At 27.9% G+C, this 19,905-nt stretch overlaps 10 protein-coding genes across 10 annotated transcripts; 6 read left to right on the top strand and 4 right to left on the bottom strand.

Annotated features, from left to right (window-relative positions):
* Positions 1-33: 33 nt before the first annotated feature.
* On the bottom strand, positions 34-615 carry cand_030310 (guanylate kinase family protein; the record flags this gene model as incomplete). Its single annotated transcript, XM_067213258.1, has 1 exon — positions 34-615. One exon carries the CDS (start codon positions 613-615, stop codon positions 34-36), a length of 582 nt encoding a protein of 193 aa, XP_067067632.1.
* Positions 616-1,816: 1,201 nt separating this feature from the next.
* Positions 1,817-3,813, top strand: cand_030300 (uncharacterized protein; the record flags this gene model as incomplete). The annotated part of the gene is made up of 4 exons (XM_067213257.1): positions 1,817-1,912; positions 1,968-2,465; positions 2,541-3,582; positions 3,674-3,813. 4 exons carry the CDS (start codon positions 1,817-1,819, stop codon positions 3,811-3,813), a joined length of 1,776 nt encoding a protein of 591 aa, XP_067067631.1.
* A 228-nt stretch (positions 3,814-4,041) lies between these two features.
* Positions 4,042-6,318, top strand: cand_030290 (uncharacterized protein; the record flags this gene model as incomplete). The annotated part of the gene is made up of 1 exon (XM_067213256.1): positions 4,042-6,318. The coding sequence occupies one exon, from the start codon at positions 4,042-4,044 to the stop codon at positions 6,316-6,318; it is 2,277 nt and encodes a 758-aa protein (XP_067067630.1).
* Positions 6,319-7,782: 1,464 nt separating this feature from the next.
* On the bottom strand, positions 7,783-9,630 carry cand_030280 (SURP module domain-containing protein; the record flags this gene model as incomplete). Its single annotated transcript, XM_067213255.1, has 1 exon — positions 7,783-9,630. One exon carries the CDS (start codon positions 9,628-9,630, stop codon positions 7,783-7,785), a length of 1,848 nt encoding a protein of 615 aa, XP_067067629.1.
* A 3,273-nt stretch (positions 9,631-12,903) lies between these two features.
* cand_030270 (TSA family protein) lies at positions 12,904-13,906 on the top strand (the record flags this gene model as incomplete). Its single annotated transcript, XM_067213254.1, has 4 exons — positions 12,904-13,009; positions 13,119-13,547; positions 13,651-13,802; positions 13,865-13,906. The coding sequence occupies 4 exons, from the start codon at positions 12,904-12,906 to the stop codon at positions 13,904-13,906; spliced, it is 729 nt and encodes a 242-aa protein (XP_067067628.1).
* Positions 13,907-14,270: 364 nt separating this feature from the next.
* On the top strand, positions 14,271-14,996 carry cand_030260 (uncharacterized protein; the record flags this gene model as incomplete). Its single annotated transcript, XM_067213253.1, has 2 exons — positions 14,271-14,448; positions 14,524-14,996. 2 exons carry the CDS (start codon positions 14,271-14,273, stop codon positions 14,994-14,996), a joined length of 651 nt encoding a protein of 216 aa, XP_067067627.1.
* Positions 14,997-15,298: 302 nt separating this feature from the next.
* On the top strand, positions 15,299-16,772 carry cand_030250 (flap endonuclease 1; the record flags this gene model as incomplete). The annotated part of the gene is made up of 2 exons (XM_067213252.1): positions 15,299-15,361; positions 15,423-16,772. The coding sequence occupies 2 exons, from the start codon at positions 15,299-15,301 to the stop codon at positions 16,770-16,772; spliced, it is 1,413 nt and encodes a 470-aa protein (XP_067067626.1).
* Positions 16,773-16,893: 121 nt separating this feature from the next.
* Positions 16,894-17,760, bottom strand: cand_030240 (uncharacterized protein; the record flags this gene model as incomplete). Its single annotated transcript, XM_067213251.1, has 1 exon — positions 16,894-17,760. The coding sequence occupies one exon, from the start codon at positions 17,758-17,760 to the stop codon at positions 16,894-16,896; it is 867 nt and encodes a 288-aa protein (XP_067067625.1).
* Positions 17,761-17,896: 136 nt separating this feature from the next.
* Positions 17,897-18,593, top strand: cand_030230 (uncharacterized protein; the record flags this gene model as incomplete). The annotated part of the gene is made up of 3 exons (XM_067213250.1): positions 17,897-18,154; positions 18,239-18,329; positions 18,391-18,593. The coding sequence occupies 3 exons, from the start codon at positions 17,897-17,899 to the stop codon at positions 18,591-18,593; spliced, it is 552 nt and encodes a 183-aa protein (XP_067067624.1).
* Positions 18,594-18,701: 108 nt separating this feature from the next.
* cand_030220 (60s ribosomal protein L8 L2) lies at positions 18,702-19,487 on the bottom strand (the record flags this gene model as incomplete). Its single annotated transcript, XM_067213249.1, has 1 exon — positions 18,702-19,487. The coding sequence occupies one exon, from the start codon at positions 19,485-19,487 to the stop codon at positions 18,702-18,704; it is 786 nt and encodes a 261-aa protein (XP_067067623.1).
* Between the last annotated feature and the right edge of the window lie 418 nt (positions 19,488-19,905).

The raw sequence follows: 19,905 nt of genomic DNA, 5'->3' as shown, positions 1-19,905 counted from the left end.
TTTTCTTTTTTACTAAAATATTATAAATTATAATTAATCCAGATCTTTCCAAAAATACTTGACAATATTTACAAAGTCCATACATGCATTTTTAAGGTCATCATTAATAACTAAATTAATTCCTGGAGTATTTTTTATACCCTCTATTTCAGCAATAGAATTATTTAGTCTTTTCTTAATGGATTCTTCACTATCTGTTTTCCTTTCTATAAGTCTTGCTTCTAGGCCCTCATAAGATGGAGGTAAAATTCCAATGTAATTTGCTTTATTAGAATATGAAGATCTTTGTATTTGTCTTAATCCTTGTAAATCAATATCTAGTATACAATATTTTCCTTCATTAACAATATTTTCTATTGCAGCTATTGATGTGCCATAAATGTTACCATGGACATTTGCATGTTCAATTAATTGACCCTGTAATATCATTTGTTCCATTTCTTCTTTGCTACAAAAATAGTATTCAATACCATTTATTTCATGGCCCCTAGGTTTTCTAGTTGTATAAGAAATAGAAAACTTAAATTTGTTGGGATATTTTCTAATCAAATATTCAATCAGAGTACTTTTACCGACTCCACTAGGTCCACACACTACTAATAAAGTTTTATTCATTTACCTAGAAGAATAATTTAGGAACAAAGAACAAAGAATAAAAAGTGAAGATTTATAATCTAAAATATCCTTTGTCTACTTTTAGTGTGAAAACCATGAGAAAATTTGCTAGGCGCTAATTACCATATACCTTTGAAGTAATTGCTACATGTTTTTGAGATAATATAGTAAAAGATAATGACAATAATTAAACTATTCCATGCTATATAAAGAGTAATATTACTAAAATCCTTGAAATTTTGGTACTCCTACTATATATTTCATATTTTTAATAAATATAAAATGTTCATATTTAGTAATAAGAGCGTAATTTTTATGTAGCATGGCATGAATGATGATTGAAATATTTTAATTTCTGTATAGTTTAATTTACTAAAGTGACATAATAAAAAAGTAGTTTATCTAAATCATATGATTTATATTTTATAGTTTAAAATAGCTTAATATATTAGATATACTTTTATTACCTTTAAAACTAGAAGTTTAAATTTTGTAGAAAAATTTGATTATTTATTTAAAATATCATATATTCTATAAATTTGTGAAGTATCTGTTAAGTATTAGTAAAAAAAAATTTAATTTACTATATGCTATTTCTAATTTATCTTTTTTTTTTTTTTTTAAATATACTAAGATGCAAAGAAACTTATTAAATAAAGATATTAGAATAAAATTTATATAGAATCTTTAATGTAACTTTTTAACATATAAAAATAATACTAAAGAATCCAATATAACACTTATATCGCTATTTAGTCTTTGAAACTTCAATGGAATATAACTCTAAATTGTTCTATTGTATTAGAAAAATAATAAAATATGACAATTCATTTGAAAAGAGTAATTGTTTTGCAATCAAACCTTTATATTTAAAAATACAAATTTCTATATAGCTAATCTAATAGTTAAATATTGAAGTAATACTAGAATAATAATGAGATATCCCAATACTAGTTCTTTTCAATTCAATCTATTAAATTATCAGAGAATTCTATATGAAATTGATTTATGAAACTTAAGTTATTTGTATTATTTAAAATGTCCATTTTAATAATGAAATGTACATACTTGATTATTATCAACAGTACCTTGTATTAAGGGGCGCAATATTTCCAGATCTGCCAAAGTCCTGATATCTTGATTTACCACTTATAATACTATTACAAATAATACAAATAGATAATCTAGTAAACCAAGGTAAATGGATACTATAGATAAAATATTAGAAGAAATAAAGCAATATCTATCTATTTCTGAAGTGATATATCTGTATACAAGTATTTCAGAACTTGTCAAGGTTAGTTAATCCACATTTTTATAAGTAAAAACTATATAATAATTATAATTTATAGATTTCTGTTAATGATAAGATTATATTAACTTATTTGAGTGAACATATTTCTTTAATATCGACATTTTGCAGTAATATTATCAATACTATATGTAAGGATGAGCTGGAACTAGATGAGCTATGTAACATTTTAAGTATATTATGTGTCTCTTTAAAACTTCTGAGGAATGTTTCATCTATATCTAAAGATAAAAGGGTAATATTAGGAACTTCTCAGGTAATTAAATCATTGTTATTTAATATAAATGGAACACCTACAAAACTAGAAATTGAAGGTATAACCAAGGTAAATAAAAATAATGATAAACGGGCTAAATCTTTAGTAAATAAAGAAAAAACACATAACTTTTTAATTTTTGTGACATACAAAATAATGTTAAAGAAGGAATATATTAAGTCAGAATTAACAATTGACTGCATTAATGATATTTTATTGCTTCCTTCGGTAATATTTCAATTATTGGCAAATCTATGTATTGAAAATACTGATATATATCATGTAAGTATATAGGTTTTTTTTCATTAATGTAATTTCATATTATTTATAATTACCTTATCTAATTGATATGTTTAGATATACATCTTTAGAAATATTTACCCTTTTGGATTGTTAAATATTTGTTTATTGGAAATTATCTGGAGATCCTATATTTTTGAAAATAAATATGAGTGCAAGAATATTACTGTAGGCTCTGGTTTTCATCTTTTATATGTTTTAAATCAGCAAAATCAGGATTTTTGGTACAAAATGATAGAGAATGAAGAAGTATTCAACTGTTTCTTATATATTTCACTTTCTTTATATAATGAAAATATGCAATTTAATAGTACTGATAAATCTTCTGAATGGATTATACTTTTTTTTAGACGTTTATTTTGTCTAAAACCAGAGATATTTTGCAAATTATATCATTTGGAAATAGAAGAGCATTCATCAGATAATTGTGATATTTTTTTGGTTTTTTTAACTCTCTTAGATCCTTATATTCAATTAAATTTAGAAAACTCTGGACAAAATGATATATCTAATATATCTCTTACTCCAGAACTTAGAAGACTTCAAAATATATTACTATGTTTATCATTGTCTTTATATGATCTCCAAATATTACTTTTAGCTATATGGGAAGAATTAGAGGCAAATTTAGAGACTGTGTTTACAAATAATAAGGCCGATGAAAGTAATATGTCTGTTTGTATGATAAAATCAGAGAATGTTTTAGGTGTAATTCAACAAGAAATTTTACTAGGAGCATTACAAATTATCCAATATATCAACAAAATAATTGATAGTAAAGATTTCGATTTAATTTTTGAGAATAGTAAATCTCATAATTTTTCTAAGTGGCTTGTTTTGACAAGAAGTCTTTTTAGATATATCCCCGATAATCATAATATGAAAAAGCTTTTTCTTGAACAGTGTGTTTTAACTTTAAATAAAATGTTGGAAATTCGCAAATTAATACTAGATCTAAGAAATGATGAGAATAGAAACAAAGGAGAACAATGTTGGATAAATATTAGTGCTAATGTCCCCTTGGAATCTTTAGTTCATATAATTACTATTACTTGTGAAAACTGCACTAAGAATCAGAATTTATTAAGAAAATTGGGAGGTAAGTTAATCTGTTTTTTTTTAATAAACTAAAATTTTATGACTTCTTTTGGAGATAATATGATAAATAATGTACTATTTAATATTTATAGGTATCCCACTACTTCTCCAGTGTATAAACATAACAGATGCAAACCACCCATTCCTAAAAGAGGCTGCAATATTATCAATTAAGGTATCATCATCTAATAATGCACTGAACAAAAAGGAATTGCAATTATATTTTGTATAACTTAGCGTGGTATCTAGATCAAGTGCTAAGACCTCATAAACAAATGGCGGTAAAGTTTGCCGCATAAAGTGGTAACTCTTAAGAATTGCAAAAAGTCTAGTGACGCGAGTAGAGCAGAAAGAAACTATAGAATTGAAGAATTTGGGGAAACTTTTCTTAGTTATTTCTTTTATATCCCTTATAGTAATTATATATAGTGCTGGCTTGAGTTTTTGAATTTATAGTGGTATGCAGGAATATACAGACGTGAGTATGGACTCTGATGAATTATTAGACGACGATCGTTTTAATGACGAAACATTCGATGTTGACAATATTGGTGATGATTGGGTACCGTCAATAACTCTTGAACATTTGGAAGACAAAGAATGCAGGTATAAAGCTTGTAAAACTGCAAATGAAAGCAAGAACTCTGGTAATACCAAGCTTTTAACTTTAGAGGAGCTAGAAAAATCTATGCAAGATCAACTAAAGATAAATGAAGTACATTTGGGACCTTGTGTATATGAAGGGGATATTCAGGATTTAACTGCATCAAATTCTTATGGCAAGCAGCCTATTTCCGATAGACTATCCCACCGAAGAGATCGTCATAATAATAATAATCGTAAGGGACGTATAGATGATCGGAATTCATCTAAAGGATATAGAGGCAATAGGAAAGATAATATTGAAAGTGTAGAAAATTATACTAGATCATCTCAAATTCCATTTACAAAATATATTGCTCCTTTAACTAAGGATCATATAAATTATATCATTCAGGGAAAATTGGAAAATCCCCCTAATTGGAGTTTTCCTAAAGATAAACTAGATTTATTGAATCATAATAATTTGATGACACCAAGAGATTTTGATTTGATTTTGAGGATACAACTACAACAAATGGCCGAAAGACCTGAAATACAATCATATTCTTCCAAATGGAACCATAGATTATTAGCTCGTAAGCATAATACAAAAAAGAATATTAAAGGTGAAGGTAATATATCTGGTACTATCATAGATGATACCGGTTTAGATGTATTGAGGGATTCATTAGATATTAGTGATACAGCTCTGACAGATTTGAATGTTGGAAAGATGAAAAAATTTGGTAAGACATCATATTCCAGTATTCGTGGAGCAAGAGAGCTTATTCGTGTTCAGAATATATCTAAAGAGTCTGAGAATAATGAATTATATGATGAAACAAATAATTCTCATGAAAGAAGTGAAAAATTAAGGATTTGCAGCTATAATCAATATGCTACATTATATAAATTAGTCTGTGATGTTTTATATGGCTCTGCTTTTGATACCCAGGATGGGTCCATATCTAGAAAAGAGATACTCCCAATTTATATGCCAGGACCTCTTGTCAACTCAATTATAGAAACAGCAAATGACTTGTTGCAAGATATTAGATATATTGACAATGAAATTGAAAACTGTCCACCTGGACATGTACAAGCAAGACTTAGATTGGATCAAGAATTGCGAGATACAATTAGTGCTATCTTCCAACTTATATTTGGTATAAAGAGAACGAACTTAGTAGGCTATAGAGATTCGAATACATTTCCTAACTTATCAAACAGTATATATTCTGAAACTACAGATAGAGTATTTGAGGGTCAAATAGCATCTCTTGAATCTCGTCGTTGGCTAATGCGAAAGATTCTTTCATCAAGGAAGGGAAGAAACTTTCTTTTGCGATTATTTCATATGCCCCATCTAACTGATACATATTTAACAAGCTTGTTGGAATCAATTATTGCTAGTAATGATATGATAATAAGCATCTTTAGAGCATCTACTGTAGTTCTACCCCCATTAATAGCCTTAGTACCAAGAGTATTTAGATACAAACATGGCCAAGACCTATTATCACCTTATCAAACTATAAACTATACTGGTAATACTACTGAAGCAATGTCAAGTTGGCTTAAAAATAATTCAACACTCGATGATGTAATGGAAGATGGTGAAATAAGGAAGAGTATTCTTTCTGATTTACTTACTAAAGCTAAATTAGGAACTAAGATTTTGGAAACTACTGCCTTGCTTTCTAATAGGATACATCAACCCAATATATTTAGAGAGTCGACTTTAATTCCAAGTGTTCTGGCTTTAATTACTTACTATACACCATATTATATAGAAGAGTTGTTGGCTACATCCCCTGGTGTAGTTATTTGTGCTTTGCTCTATAATTCAATATCAAATTTGTCAAAACAAACAGAGAATCTCAAGATACTCACTAAACTTTTGGTAACATCTTTTACACGCTATCTTGTTGACAAGAATCCTACAGATGGTAGTATAAAGAAGCCCTTAAAGTTACTACCAGAAGCTCTACGTGATTCGGAACCAGTAGTTTTATGTGTTCTACAGAAATCTACTAGTGATGTGTCACTCCGTACTGTTCTTATGAATAGCATTAGTAATGTAGTAGGTGATGAATTTACTGACACATTTATTAGCGAGTTACAAGAACTTATTGTTCGTAATACATCTACTTAGATACATAAGTTCCCAAAAATTAAAACATAATACATTAATTATATTAATATTTAAGATGATTATTTCCAAATATTTACAGCATGTTAATGAATGAAATTTTACTTCTTTATTTTGTCAGATATTATATCCTTATTTTATTATATTTATTATCTATACAAGAAGATTTAATATTAATTTGTATGCTTTCAATTTCATTTTATATAACTTTAAATTTGTGGGTTTAAACAATGAAGTCCATTAACAAATTTTGAGAAAACTGAGAAATGAAATATTAGTATTTATTGGCTTGATAATAGAATAGAATTATTAAATATTATAGGTATTGCTTGCATAACTATTTAAAAGAATCTACTTTTTTTAGAAGAATAATTTAATTTACTGAATCATAATTATAATTAAGTATTCTAATTATTATGAGAAATATACTAAAAACATACTTATAATACACGTGTTCATTTCACAGTTGTAAAATAGATTATTTTTATTATGAATATCAGATAAATAAATATTCTTTTAAATTGTAAGTTAATTAAGACAGTCCTTAAAGCTCTTAAATATCTAATTGGGGAATACACAAATATACTCTGGAAATACCTATAATTTCGAAACAATTTAATAAATTACGATAGAGTATATTTATAATTTTGTTATAGCTAGAGATTCTATTTTAATTTTTATTCTTTTGGTTAAAATATGATAAGTGAACTTTTAAAATCTAGGATTTTGTTAGATTAACATCTTATTATGTTAATAATATTTTATTAAACTGAATCTATTATCTGTATGTCAGATTATTCTGTAGTATCATTAAGGCTTTCAGAATAAGACTTTAAAATAGTATATAACTGAAAACAAGCTGATTTTTGTGGACTAATAATTATTTCTGTTATATTTGTGGATTTTACTCATTTCACGAATAAATAATTCAAGTCCAACCACTTAATATTATACTGATTATTGGTGTGTAATTCACATTTTATTCAATAAAAATATACTTGAAGATATTTCATCTTTATATTTAACTTCAGACAAATGGTCAGAAATAACTTTTCAGGATATACAGTGAAAATTTACATTAGAATATTCCTTACTTCAATAGACTTAAATTTTTATAGAAGATCTCAAAAAAACAAAGTAATCAAATTCAAATATATTGAGGGATTTATTGTCTTCAACATATTCTTGATCTGTTTTATTTTCATTACTAATAAGTTACTCCTAGTATAAAATATATTTTATTAGTTAATATGGAGAAATATTTGCTAATTACATCAAGTACTTCTATACTTCATTATATATAATATCTTAAATGTATAATTGGTTCTTTAGAAATATATCTTTCCTAACTTTAAAAGTGCTAATTGTCTTTACTAAATATATCTCTAATACTCGAGATATTTTAATCTATTAAGTGATTCTCTTTTATATATAAATATTTATTATAATCTCTTACTCACTTTGGTATTAATTTTGCTCTTCACTTTTATATTTCTTTGATAATGGAGGTTCTTTACTTTGCTGATAATTAGAATAAATAAACTTAGGAGCTTGAACAGGTATTGGAGTGTAATTTGAAGGTATACCTTGTTGAGGAATTACAACCGGCATAACAACTGGTAATAATGAAATGGATTGAGTTGGAAATGAAGATATATTTGGACCATTTAATAAAGGTTGTGGTATATTTCCTGTTGGATATTCATTAAACAATGATAGATTAGATTGATGATCACTTTTTGCAGTATTTTGTAGAGGTCCAAATATATCAGGACGCTTAGCTATAAATGATGCCAAGTTTGATTCAATATCACTAGATGCAGTAAAAGCAGATTCCTGTTGGGCTCTTTTAAGAAGATTATCCTTTTGTTGTTTCCATTTTGGGTCTAAAAGAAGAATTCTAAGGTGATTAGACATTTCACTAGCTGGAATCATCTGACCTGTAATAGGACAAGGGTATAGAGGTTGACTTTTAGTATTAAATAAATCTTTGTTGGGCTCTGAAAAGAACCCTCGTCTCTTTGGTTTCCTTACATAATCTTTAATTATCTTGATATTCGATATATCTGGTACAACAATATCTTCCTTTGTTTTATCTTCTAATTTATAATCATCTTTATTATTAGAGCCTATTTCTTCTTGAGATTCACTTTCTTCTGGTTTTTCTTCAATTACTACTATTTGGGGTTCTATATCATATATCTGGAGAAGTTCACTACGTGAAGTTTCAGATAATTCACTTAAAGGTTGGAGGATAATAATCGTATCCAAATTTGAAAAATCTATTGGGGGGGGTAGTTTTGATAAGTCACCCTTCCCCTGTTCTTCTCTCATTATCTCTTTCTCAAAATCTACCGACTCAACTACTATAAATTCGTGCCAGTTAATTTCTGCAATTTGTTGTCTTTCTTCCTCTAAAACCTTTGCTTTTTTTCTTTCTTCATAATCTCTCTTATAATCCCATCTATACCTATTATAACATCTTTTTAGTATACTTTGTAAATTTTTAGAGTCTTCCTTCAATTCTTGAATAAAATCTTTCTTTGGTATGAGACAAAGTGAGTATGCCTCAACTAAGTCTGCGAAATAACTGAACAATGCATGGCCCGGTTTTAAAAAGTCAAATTGTTGATTATTAGCTTCTCTTTGGGTCAGACCTAATAAAAATTGTCTTCCATTCCTTGCAACAAACATAGCTGTTACTTTGATAATAATATTATCTACTGATGATATAATAGGACTTTCAACTGTGTATTTGTTAGGTCGTGGTTCCTTAGGTTCTTCAACATCCCCATTTATATAGCCTAAATCACTTTCATAAGATGTTAGCATCAATATTTCTTTTTTTTGTCTTTGTTTCTCCTTTTCTCTCTTCTTCATATCTATTATTGCTTGGGGTACTATAGGACCAAAATCTCCATTATCTGTCCCACTTCTGAAGCTCTCCACTCTCTTACAGTAATAAGCATTATAGGGATTACCTCGTAACAAAAATGCAAATCTAGAATTATTCTGTTCACTCAATATACGTGATTCAAATTCTGATCCATTTTTAGCTACGAATTGAGCCGTTTTATCAATGACTGCTCTTAGCTCAGGTGGTGGATAAATCAAACCTATAGAACTACTGCTAATATCCTCACAGGTAGGATAATTATCATTATTCGACATTACTCCCCAAGGACTAGCTTCATCCAAGTTTAGATTTAGGGACCTATTCCTAATAACAAATAGAACATAACTAGCGCCAAAATTACGTATCACATAAGAGTACTTAAAATTCCCTTCTCTTTTTCTTTTTCTATAATAATTCATATGATTACAAACAAATTATAGCTATTAACAATATTATAAGACTCTGGATAATATTGATGCATATGAGATTGATGAATTTCTAACCGATTTTGGAGTTCTTGACTAACAATATTACTTAAAGAAAATGACAATATTACTTAGGAATCATGATGTATCAGTAGAAATTAGAGATCTTACTATTGAATGATGAATTAAGGAAGTTCTCAACTCCTTAGTATTACTATATGCTATTTGGAGAGATTTTAAATATAAAATAGCCCCATTCTCTCCACAAATTGTATTGTTAGCCTTAAATAAGTAGTGTAGAAAATCTGCACTTAAAAGAACAAATATAATAAATCTTTCATAAAAGAAATTTATTATGTAATTAGATTTAAGAATTGCCTTCTATATTATTTTGGTATAACAATTCAATTCCTTTACAATCCAAATTTTGGACAGCTTTTATTGGAGTTAGCTCATCTTGAGGTCTTATATAACTAAATCTCTTTTCCCAGTAGCAGAGATTAGAAGAAATTATGAATACAGTATTATTGTCAATAATAAAGGGTTTTAATAATTGTGCTAAAGGGAACAAATAAATATATTGCAATATTTCTCAAATTTACATCATGTAAAGCTTACAGTAGTTAGTAAGATCAGAATTTAAATGACCAATAAAAATAGGTATAATTTTAATTTCAGGATATTTCACAGTTAAAAACTTTATTAAAGGAAGAATTGTTTCAATTGAATGTTCACTTTCTTCATTCAACTTTAAGATTGTATAATTTGGCAGAACGTCTCAAACCTGCAATGCTATAATTATCTAACATAAGTGGACCTAAAGGTATTCCATAACTACCAATACTTTCTTCAAGTAAAGAATAACCATCAAAAAATAATTGATAAGATGGATATAATAAGATAAATCGGAATCTTAGGAAAAAAAACTTATCTGTAAGTATTCAATAAAGTTATATTACAATTCCACTTACATTTTTGAGGGACTTAATTGCTTAATAGCATAAGCTGCAGTCTTAAGTGAATAAGAATATCCAATACGAGAGATAATCAAAATTTCTTATATATCTCTTTGTTTTCTTATCCTAATTGTATAAGACAATCGAGATATGTGATAATTTTCTACCTAATAACATTAATTATAATATTAAAGTAACAGTTGTAATATTATTTAATTAATTCTACATTCATAATCATACTGTCACCTGAACACCATGAACCAAAATGTGTCGGAGCTCTTACACTTTTGTTAAAATCACTTCTATCAAATTTGCAGCAAAACATCTTACAGATCGCTACCATATATCCATTCTTAAATTGTAATCTATTTCATAGTATTAAAGAAACCACATCTATATGTCTTATTAAGTAAAGAATATTACTTATAAAATATAATATCTAAGGATTTCATTAAAGAAATAAACTAGTTCGTATTATATTCAGGGTAAAGATATATTGGTTTATTAAAAAAAACGTATCATAAGATACGACTCACTGGTTGAGGGCGAACCTTAACCTAACCATTTATTGGCAGGTTATTAAGCAACCAGCATTGGAAATATCTAATTCATACTTGACATGGCTGCTTCTTGTTTGATTTATCACTTAAAACTAAGAACTCAGCATTGAGTTATATAGTAACAAGCGATACCAGAGTGAAACAAGCCAAAAGACCCTGGAAATAAGTAAAGACTCGGTTTAGGATATCGGTAGTAATTAATTACTCCCGAAGCGTGCCAAGTAAGGTTTTTATGTCGTCTTTATAAGTTAATGTGTAATGAAGACGGCGTACTTGTTACAAAACTGCTAAAGGCGCAAGAGTCCCTCAATTCTTTAATCTTCAAAGTCATAATTGCATACTGCAGGTAACTTTATTCATATTTTTAGATTAATCTGTTTCTTATTTTCTATAAACATTTATAAATATTTTTTAACTTATTAAGTATTTATATACTCATAATATAAGTATAAGTATTTAAAGTTTAAGAGTTTTATTTTAATATAAATAACCCTACATTACTAATACAAAATATAATATAAAAATATTGCAGATGATTTTATAAAAAAACTTTCAATAAAAAAAACTTAATTATATAAAATATTTATATTGAGCATATATTTAATAAATTTAAAAAATAAAATAACTTATTATAATTTAAATTAAATATTCGGAAGAAGTTAAAATTAGTGATATATCAACTATATATTAATATTTAGATATTCATAAATACCACAAACAAACTTAGATGTTACAAAATCAAATACTATAATTTGTCTTTATATATTAATTAAATACTTTATATTATTTCTAAGTTATTGAAGATCTTCAATATTAGTCAATATAGTTTAAGCTTATGTAATAGTAGTAATAATAGTAATAAAATTTAATCTGAGGATTATTAAGGTTTCATATTACAAATATATAAAATTTCAACATTTATATTACAAATTTTAATAAATATTTACTAATCTAAATGTTAAGAATTAGAGAAGTATGAATACATAGAATTTAAATATAGGAGATATAAAATATTATATTGTCTAAAGTAGAAAATAGTTAATAAGAAATAAATAAATAAAATGAATTATTTTATATATTTAGAAGGAATCAAAACTACATTTATTTACAAACATTTCTTTTTTTTTTTTTTTTAGTATAATTTATTGTAAGACTCAACTTATTTATTATAACTCAAAAAATAAATTTAAAGGTTGCTAATAAGTAGATGTGATCTCTAGTAAATATTACTAATAGTTAATTTTATTATATTAAGATTTATCCTTAACTCTTATTAGTTAAATTAAAAATTATAGATTTTTAAAAGTAAAGACCAAAAGATAATAGAGTAAATGTAATACCCACACCTAAAAGAATAGATCCAGTTAATGATAGTAATATCTCATCTAAAATGGATCTTTTTTTAGAGTATTGAAATTCACAAACAATAAAAAATGCAATAACAAATAAAGCTGGAAAAAAAGTTATTAGGACTATTAAAAATGTATTGACTTTTTATTAACTTACAAAGAATAGATAGAATAATAGATACAGTTGCGAAATCATCTGTATTAACTAATGTTGGAAATGGACCTGGATTAAATTTCACGACCATTTTTATTTATTTACTAATAGATTACTATGAAATAGTTAAAACTTCTAAAAGGGATGTGTTTTTAGAGTATCTGAATATATTCTCAGCGCTTTATACTAGCACACATTGTATTTTAGGCTCTTCATTATAGGAACTACCTTTTACAAAAAAAAAAAAAATGCATACACTAAATAAATTTATAAAGAGTTCTAGATCAGTTAATATAATAAATATATTGCCATTTAGGAGATATATATGTTCAATAATTGGAAGGGCTGCTCCAGGTAAGCAACTATATAAAGTTGCACTTTTTAAGTAACAATTTATATAACTTCTTTTTTTTTGTCTGAAATAAATATTATTTTAATTTATATCATTTTTTTTGTTAATTAGACTTTACTGCAAAGTGTGTTATGCCCAATAATGATATAAAGGAAGTCACTCTTTCTTCATATTTTGACAATAATCAAGTAAATAAAGAATCTCTTGGTAATAAAAAACTTATCGAAAATAAACAGAATGGAAAATTTGTGTGCCTTCTATTTTATCCACTAAACTTTACATTTGTATGCCCAACTGAAATTATTTCTTTTAGTAGAGCCTCAGAAAAATTTGAAGAAAGAAATACACAAGTATTAGGTATTTCTGTAGACTCTGAATATAGCCATTTAGCATGGAAAAATATCAAGCCTTCTCAGGGGGGTATTGGAAATATTTCTTTTCCATTAATATCTGATATTGATAAGACAATTTCTAAACGTTATGGTGTACTTTTCAAGAATTCTATTAGTTTAAGAGGAATATTTATCATTGATAATAATGGTATGTGACTAGTAGTGAAAATGGCAACTATTAGATCTTTATATAAAACAAACCAATGTCAATGTCTAATATATAATGTAACGTATATGATATATTATCTCAGGTATAGTTAGATCTACAATTATTAACGATTTACCTATTGGAAGAAATGTAGAAGAGGTTATTAGGCTTATTGATGCTATCCGTCATCATCAAAAATATGGTGAAGTATGTCCAGAAGGGTGGCAAATAGGTAAGCCTGCTTTTATAGCTCAGGTAAGTTGTCTATATACCCAATGCTAAGTAGCCTTTTTTCTTTTTTCCTTTTTTTTTTTTAGAAAGAGAATCTTAATAAATATTTACAAAAATATGATCAATGAATAATACACTATAAATAGTATATATAGATTTTTACTACTATTTGTAAACTAACTAAATCTTATAATTGCACAAGTTGAAGAGACATGTAATAAGGCTGCTGGAACCAATATTTTGCAATATTTAAATTTCCTAATTTTTAATCTTAAGTACACTATTATTCTAGACTAAAAATATTAAAAGTGACCTAATATAGAATTATTTTAATTTATCTACTTTTTTTTCTTTAAATTAAATTGTATTAATATATTGTATATTCCACTATTATTATTATTACTCTTAGGATTAGCGGTCTACATAGGGATAAATCCAATAAGTTGTTTAATATTACAAATGGTGTAGTACAATATAATATTGAATTACACAATGTTAAGTATTATAAATTTGAACCTAATAATATTGATCAGTTTCCTTCTAACTTGTACTATTATACAAGTTAATGGAGTATACTTTTATGTTTCTGAGGGTACCGAGAAGTGTTTTGAAGAAAATGCACCAAATAATACCCCTATAACAGTTAATTATAATAGTAGAAATAACATAGGTAAGATTTTAATACAAATATTGCTTTATTAATATTCCTTTTTATTGCAATACTACTTATTAAAATTTTTTATAGGGGTGCAATGTGCTGTTGTATTTAAAGATCCAGATAATCATGAAGTATATAGTAAACCAGTTGATAGTAAAGAATCAGATGGAAAGGCAGCATATATGACTCAAAATAATGGAGAACACAAAATATGTATTAGATGTGAATCTTCTAATTGGTTCAGTACAGAATTAATAAGGTGGGAAATGTCTATTATAAAGGAAGGTGTAATTGAAAATATAGATATTAGTTTAATAGCCGATAGAGATCAATTAGATAATGTTGATTTAACAATTCAGAGGATAACAAAAAGAATAAATATCTTATTAGCAGAAAGTGAATATGAACATCATCAACAAGATGAATTTCTTTACAACACTTTGTCTGTGAACTCAAGAATTACTCTTTTTTCAGTTTTACAGATAATCCTAAGTATAATGACAACAGGATGTTATCTTATTTATCTTAAACGTTTTTTTAAGAAACAAAAATTTATTTAAATATATCCCTATTAGATTTGAATTTAGATATATGAGTGAATACTACTTATTAATAACTTATTTTTTTTAAACTAGGATGGATTTTATATATTTTAATTTATAATAGATCTTTAATATTGCAGTATATTTAGCTTTTTTTTTCTACCAAGTTTAAATTTACTAATAAATGTTGAGGGGCTACTTAATGAGTAGCGGTCTGTGGATTGTATTATAGGAACTACTAGCTGTTAATTCTATGTTAACCTTAAAAGGTTAAGATTGTAGTTTCTAAATAGATAGAAATTTATATAAAATTAAATAATATGGGGATTAAAGGGTTGGTAAGGTTTTTGGCTGATAATGCTCCAAAGAGTATACAACAACAAGTAAGTACATAGATTTTATTGATTGTACCACTTTTAAGTATTCGTTTATAAATTTCCCCAGTCTATTGATAGTTTAATAGGTCGTATTATAGCAATAGATGCTAGTATGTGGATGTATCAATTTTTAGCAGCAATTAGAGAAGGTAATCAGTGGGGGAATTTAACTAATGAAGCAGGGGAATCTACAAGCCATATTAGTGGTATGCTATCAAGAACAATACGACTATTAGAGGCAGGTATAAAGCCAGTATTTGTATTTGATGGTGAGCCACCAGAATTAAAGATGGAGGAGCTAATGAAACGTAAGGAACGACGAGAAAAAGCTCAACAGGAACTAGAAAAAGCTCAAGAAGAGGGGGATACAGAAACAATAAGGAGACAATCAATAAGAACAATAAAGGTAACTAGGGAACAAAGTGATGATGTTAAATATATGTTAAAATTATTAGGGATGCCAGTAATTGAGGCTACTTCTGAAGCAGAAGCACAATGTGCAGAATTATGTAAAGAAGGGTTAGTATATGGTGTTGCTACAGAGGACGCAGATTCATTGACTTTTGGAACCCCATTAGTAATAAGACACTTAAATTTTTCTGATGGGAAATTTTCTGATTCTAAAGGAAATAGTAAAAATAGCTTGCAGATTATAAAACTTAGTACTGTTTTAAGTGATCTGAGTCTATCAATGGAACAATTTGTTGATTTGTGTATTTTATGTGGATGTGACTATTGTGGGACTATAAGAGGTATAGGAGCTTTAACAGCATATAAGTTACTTAAGAAACACAAGGATATTGAAACAATAATAAATGAATTAGATAAAAATAAGCATCCCTTACCAATGAGTTTTGATTATATTAAGGTGCGGGAATTATTTACAAATCCAAATGTTATAAAAGCTAAAGAATTTAAGGATAAGCTTAAATGGACAAATCCTAATTTAGAGGGTCTAAGTGAATGGTTAATTAAACAACAGAATTTTAGTGAGATAAGAGTAGCAAATTATTGTACACGGATTAAGAAGTCCAAAGGGAAGACAGCCCAAACAAGCTTAGATTCATTTTTAACTCCTAAGAAGACTTCTGAAAATAAGAATAAAGAGAAAGATATAACTAAAAGGCAAGAAATAAAAAAAACCATATCAAATATCAATAATGATACACGAAAAGATTCAGTAAGTGAGTGGGGAGAGATTAAAACTAAAACTATGGAAACTAAAGAGGACAAGCTTGATTTTGAACGGAGAAGTGAAATAATTCAGGAGGATAAGCTCAATTCTAAAAAGGAATTTGATTATAATGAAAAACTTCAGTGCTATTCTACCGCTGAAAATACCCCAATTATAGATAATAAAGCTAAAGATCTAAGTATTAAGAAGAGACGTATAAATCGAGTTATTTATGATGAGTAGGGCAAGTAAAAATATCTATTTTAGCCATTAGAAGTTGTCTGGGAGTCATCTAACATTTTAAAAATAGAAAAATAAATCAAATTATGTATTAAGACACCAATAAATTAGTAAATGAACTATTTTAAAGTAAAACTTTCCTTTTCTTTTTTTGTGATTTTTTGGAAACAATTTCTTGACTTTTTGTTTCTGGTTCAGTTTCATTTATTTTATTTCTACTACTAATTTTATTTTCTTTTCCAGATTTTAATTTTTTTATAGATAATCTCTTGGCAATGTGTACCATATTAAATTCCCATATTTTTCTATCCCACCATACAAAAGATCCAACTGGTACTGAGCGTGGATCCAGAACATCATATGGCAAAGATGAGTTTTGTAATTGTATGGGGTGAGGAAAATTAAAGTATATAGGGCTTGAATCATTAGTATCTACTAAGATAGAAGTCTTTTTTTTCAATTCATCTGAGTAATTTGAATTTTGCGAGGTACAGTTATGCCACATAGACTGAAGTTGAGAAAGGTCTACATCTTCATCATTTAGTCCTGGGTCTCTGGCTGTTTGAGATGTTTCTAATTTTCTTGAAGATAAATCTTTAAAATTTAGAGAGCTAGCATCAATTTTAATGACTAGTTCTTCAATATTTAAAGGCCATTTGACAGGTTTTGTTCTAGTTAATAGTAGTGAACGTGGTAGATACTGGCTCAGTTCATTTTTTATACCGTAAAGAGAGTGACCTAGAGGCATATCATTTGTTTCTGATTCTCTAGATTTTGATTTTTCATTAAATATTGATACTTCTGATGTATTGTAGACTTCGATTTGAGATAGGTCGTTTGAATTCTTTAAAGACCTGTGTACACGAAATTGATAGCCCGAATCTTCCGGGGTAGTCCAATAACCTTTAAAAATTGTATCTATTGTATTAGTACATAACTTCTTACTAATACTCTGTTTATCTGTATCTAGCCCTAGTTCACTTGTTTTCATTCAGTACAACAAGCAAACTTTACTTCTTAGCTATATTTTACAAGCCAGTTCTCACTAATGAACAACAGCGCGTTTTTGTTATTACAAGTACTAGTAGATCCACCTTAAAGATTTTAAAAGTTCAATTAGTAACTTAATGCTGAAGATATTCTTACTTCTGGCAATTTTATTTGATGTAAAATATCTCTTAATACCTCTATGTGGAGCTCTAACTCCAATCTCCTCTATTAATGAGGATATACCTGATGCTGAGTTGGCACGTCTATCACAACATGTCTTACCTATTATCTCTAAGAGATATGGCTTTGAGATATACTCCGATAGTATACGCATGGACTCCAGATCTAGATGTAAGTCAGAAGTCGATTTCACAAATAATAGAGTTGCAAGAAGGGTGAGGTGAATAGAGAATATAAAATACAATCTAATATATTGGAATATCTAAACTCCCATGTAATTTTTTACCTGTTTCTTTTAGGGGTGCTATGTTGGTGTATACATATGTAATTCTAGTTTTCACAAACAATGTTTATGGATGCATAAAGGATATTGCCAATGTTCCACAATGAGTAAGTTTAAACTGTATATCTTCTAATTTATAATATTACCTCTTTCATAAACTATTACTAGGAGATTTCTGGAAGATACAGGAATGTAGAATAAGTGCAACTAGAGTCCCCACAGGAGATTCAACCTATCCTTATATCAATGTGCCTATAGGAGAATGTAAGACTGCAATTTGGATATTTGCACTAGCTTCGGTTTTAAGTGTTATAGCTATTGGATTAGCCATTAAGATGGCAATATCTAGATATCTCAAAAAAAAAGTGTAAAAATTCAACTGAAGATAAAATACTAGTTAACTATGAATATTCAATTTAAATAAATACTGTAAATTCGTTAATAACAATTATTTGCATGTCTGTCTACAAAGTTACCATTCAAACAGTCTTCTCAGCCCTATCCTTTGTAGTTTTACGACCACCCCGGAGGAGACCAGTTCTCCTTGCAGCAATGAGACCAACTTTTTGGCCTGGTGGAGCACTTCTTGAAACAGTAGATGGATGGCCAATATGCTGATGGTTACCACCACCATGTGGATGATCTACTGGATTCATAGAGACACCTCTAACTTTTGGCCAGCAATTACGTTTAACTTTGTATTTGTGGTAGTTATTACCAGCTTTTAATACAGGTTTATCAATACGTCCACCAGCAGCAACAATACCTATAATAGCTCTTGATTGAGAGTTTATGGTTTTTCTTGTCCCTGATGGTAACCTAATACGAGTTTTTTTGCCATCTTCAGATTGACCTACAACAATGGCATATGTACCAGATGTCCTTGCTAACTTCCCACGATCTCCGGCTTTCTCCTCGCATGAGGCAATAATTGTACCTTCTGGGATCTTCCCAACAGGTAGAATATTACCTACAGATAATGTAGCATTCTTCCCACAATACACAAATTGACCAGTATGTAAACCTTCAACTGCGATCATTAACTCTTTCTGCAGTTTATATCTGTACGGATCACGGAATGTAATATGAGCTACTGGACAACCTCTACCCGGATCAGTAGTTATATCTTTTACTAAACCTTTAATATAACCATGACGTTCAATGAAGTCTAGAGCACGAAGCTTAACTGGACCTCTTCTCTTAGAGACCTTCGACTTAAAGATGGAACCAGCACCCTTGCGTTGACCACGAATAACTCGACCCATTGATTTATTTCAGGACAATTCACTTAAACAAATACTTCTCTAAAGTATATCTTCCAATGGTCTTTAGAAGCCGTATTTCAGTAAAACTCAACACTTCTTTATAATAAGAGTTATTAGCGGTATTCATTCAATTAGTAACAAAATACAGGCGCTTATAATCTTATTCAAAATTGACTATTACAAAAATATCTATTTAATATATCAAACTACCTCAATCTACATCGAAAGGAAGACGTCTCTGCGTTCTTAATATTATTTAGAAAATAGTGAGACACCACTAAGGAGTACTAATTCTGTCTCTGAACCGCTAATACTCTTAAAGCGGGTTAAGTTCTATAACTTTTTCTTATATGATCTAAAGTTACTTTTTATTGTTGTATCATCTTTAAAAAGCTAATAAAGTGCAAAATTTTATAAT

Source organism: Cryptosporidium andersoni (assembly GCF_001865355.1).
Source record: "Cryptosporidium andersoni isolate 30847 chromosome Unknown contig_22, whole genome shotgun sequence".
NCBI lineage: Eukaryota > Apicomplexa > Conoidasida > Eucoccidiorida > Cryptosporidiidae > Cryptosporidium > Cryptosporidium andersoni.
The sequence above is the reverse complement of the archived record's forward strand: the minus strand, read 5'-3'. Positions and strand labels throughout refer to the sequence as shown.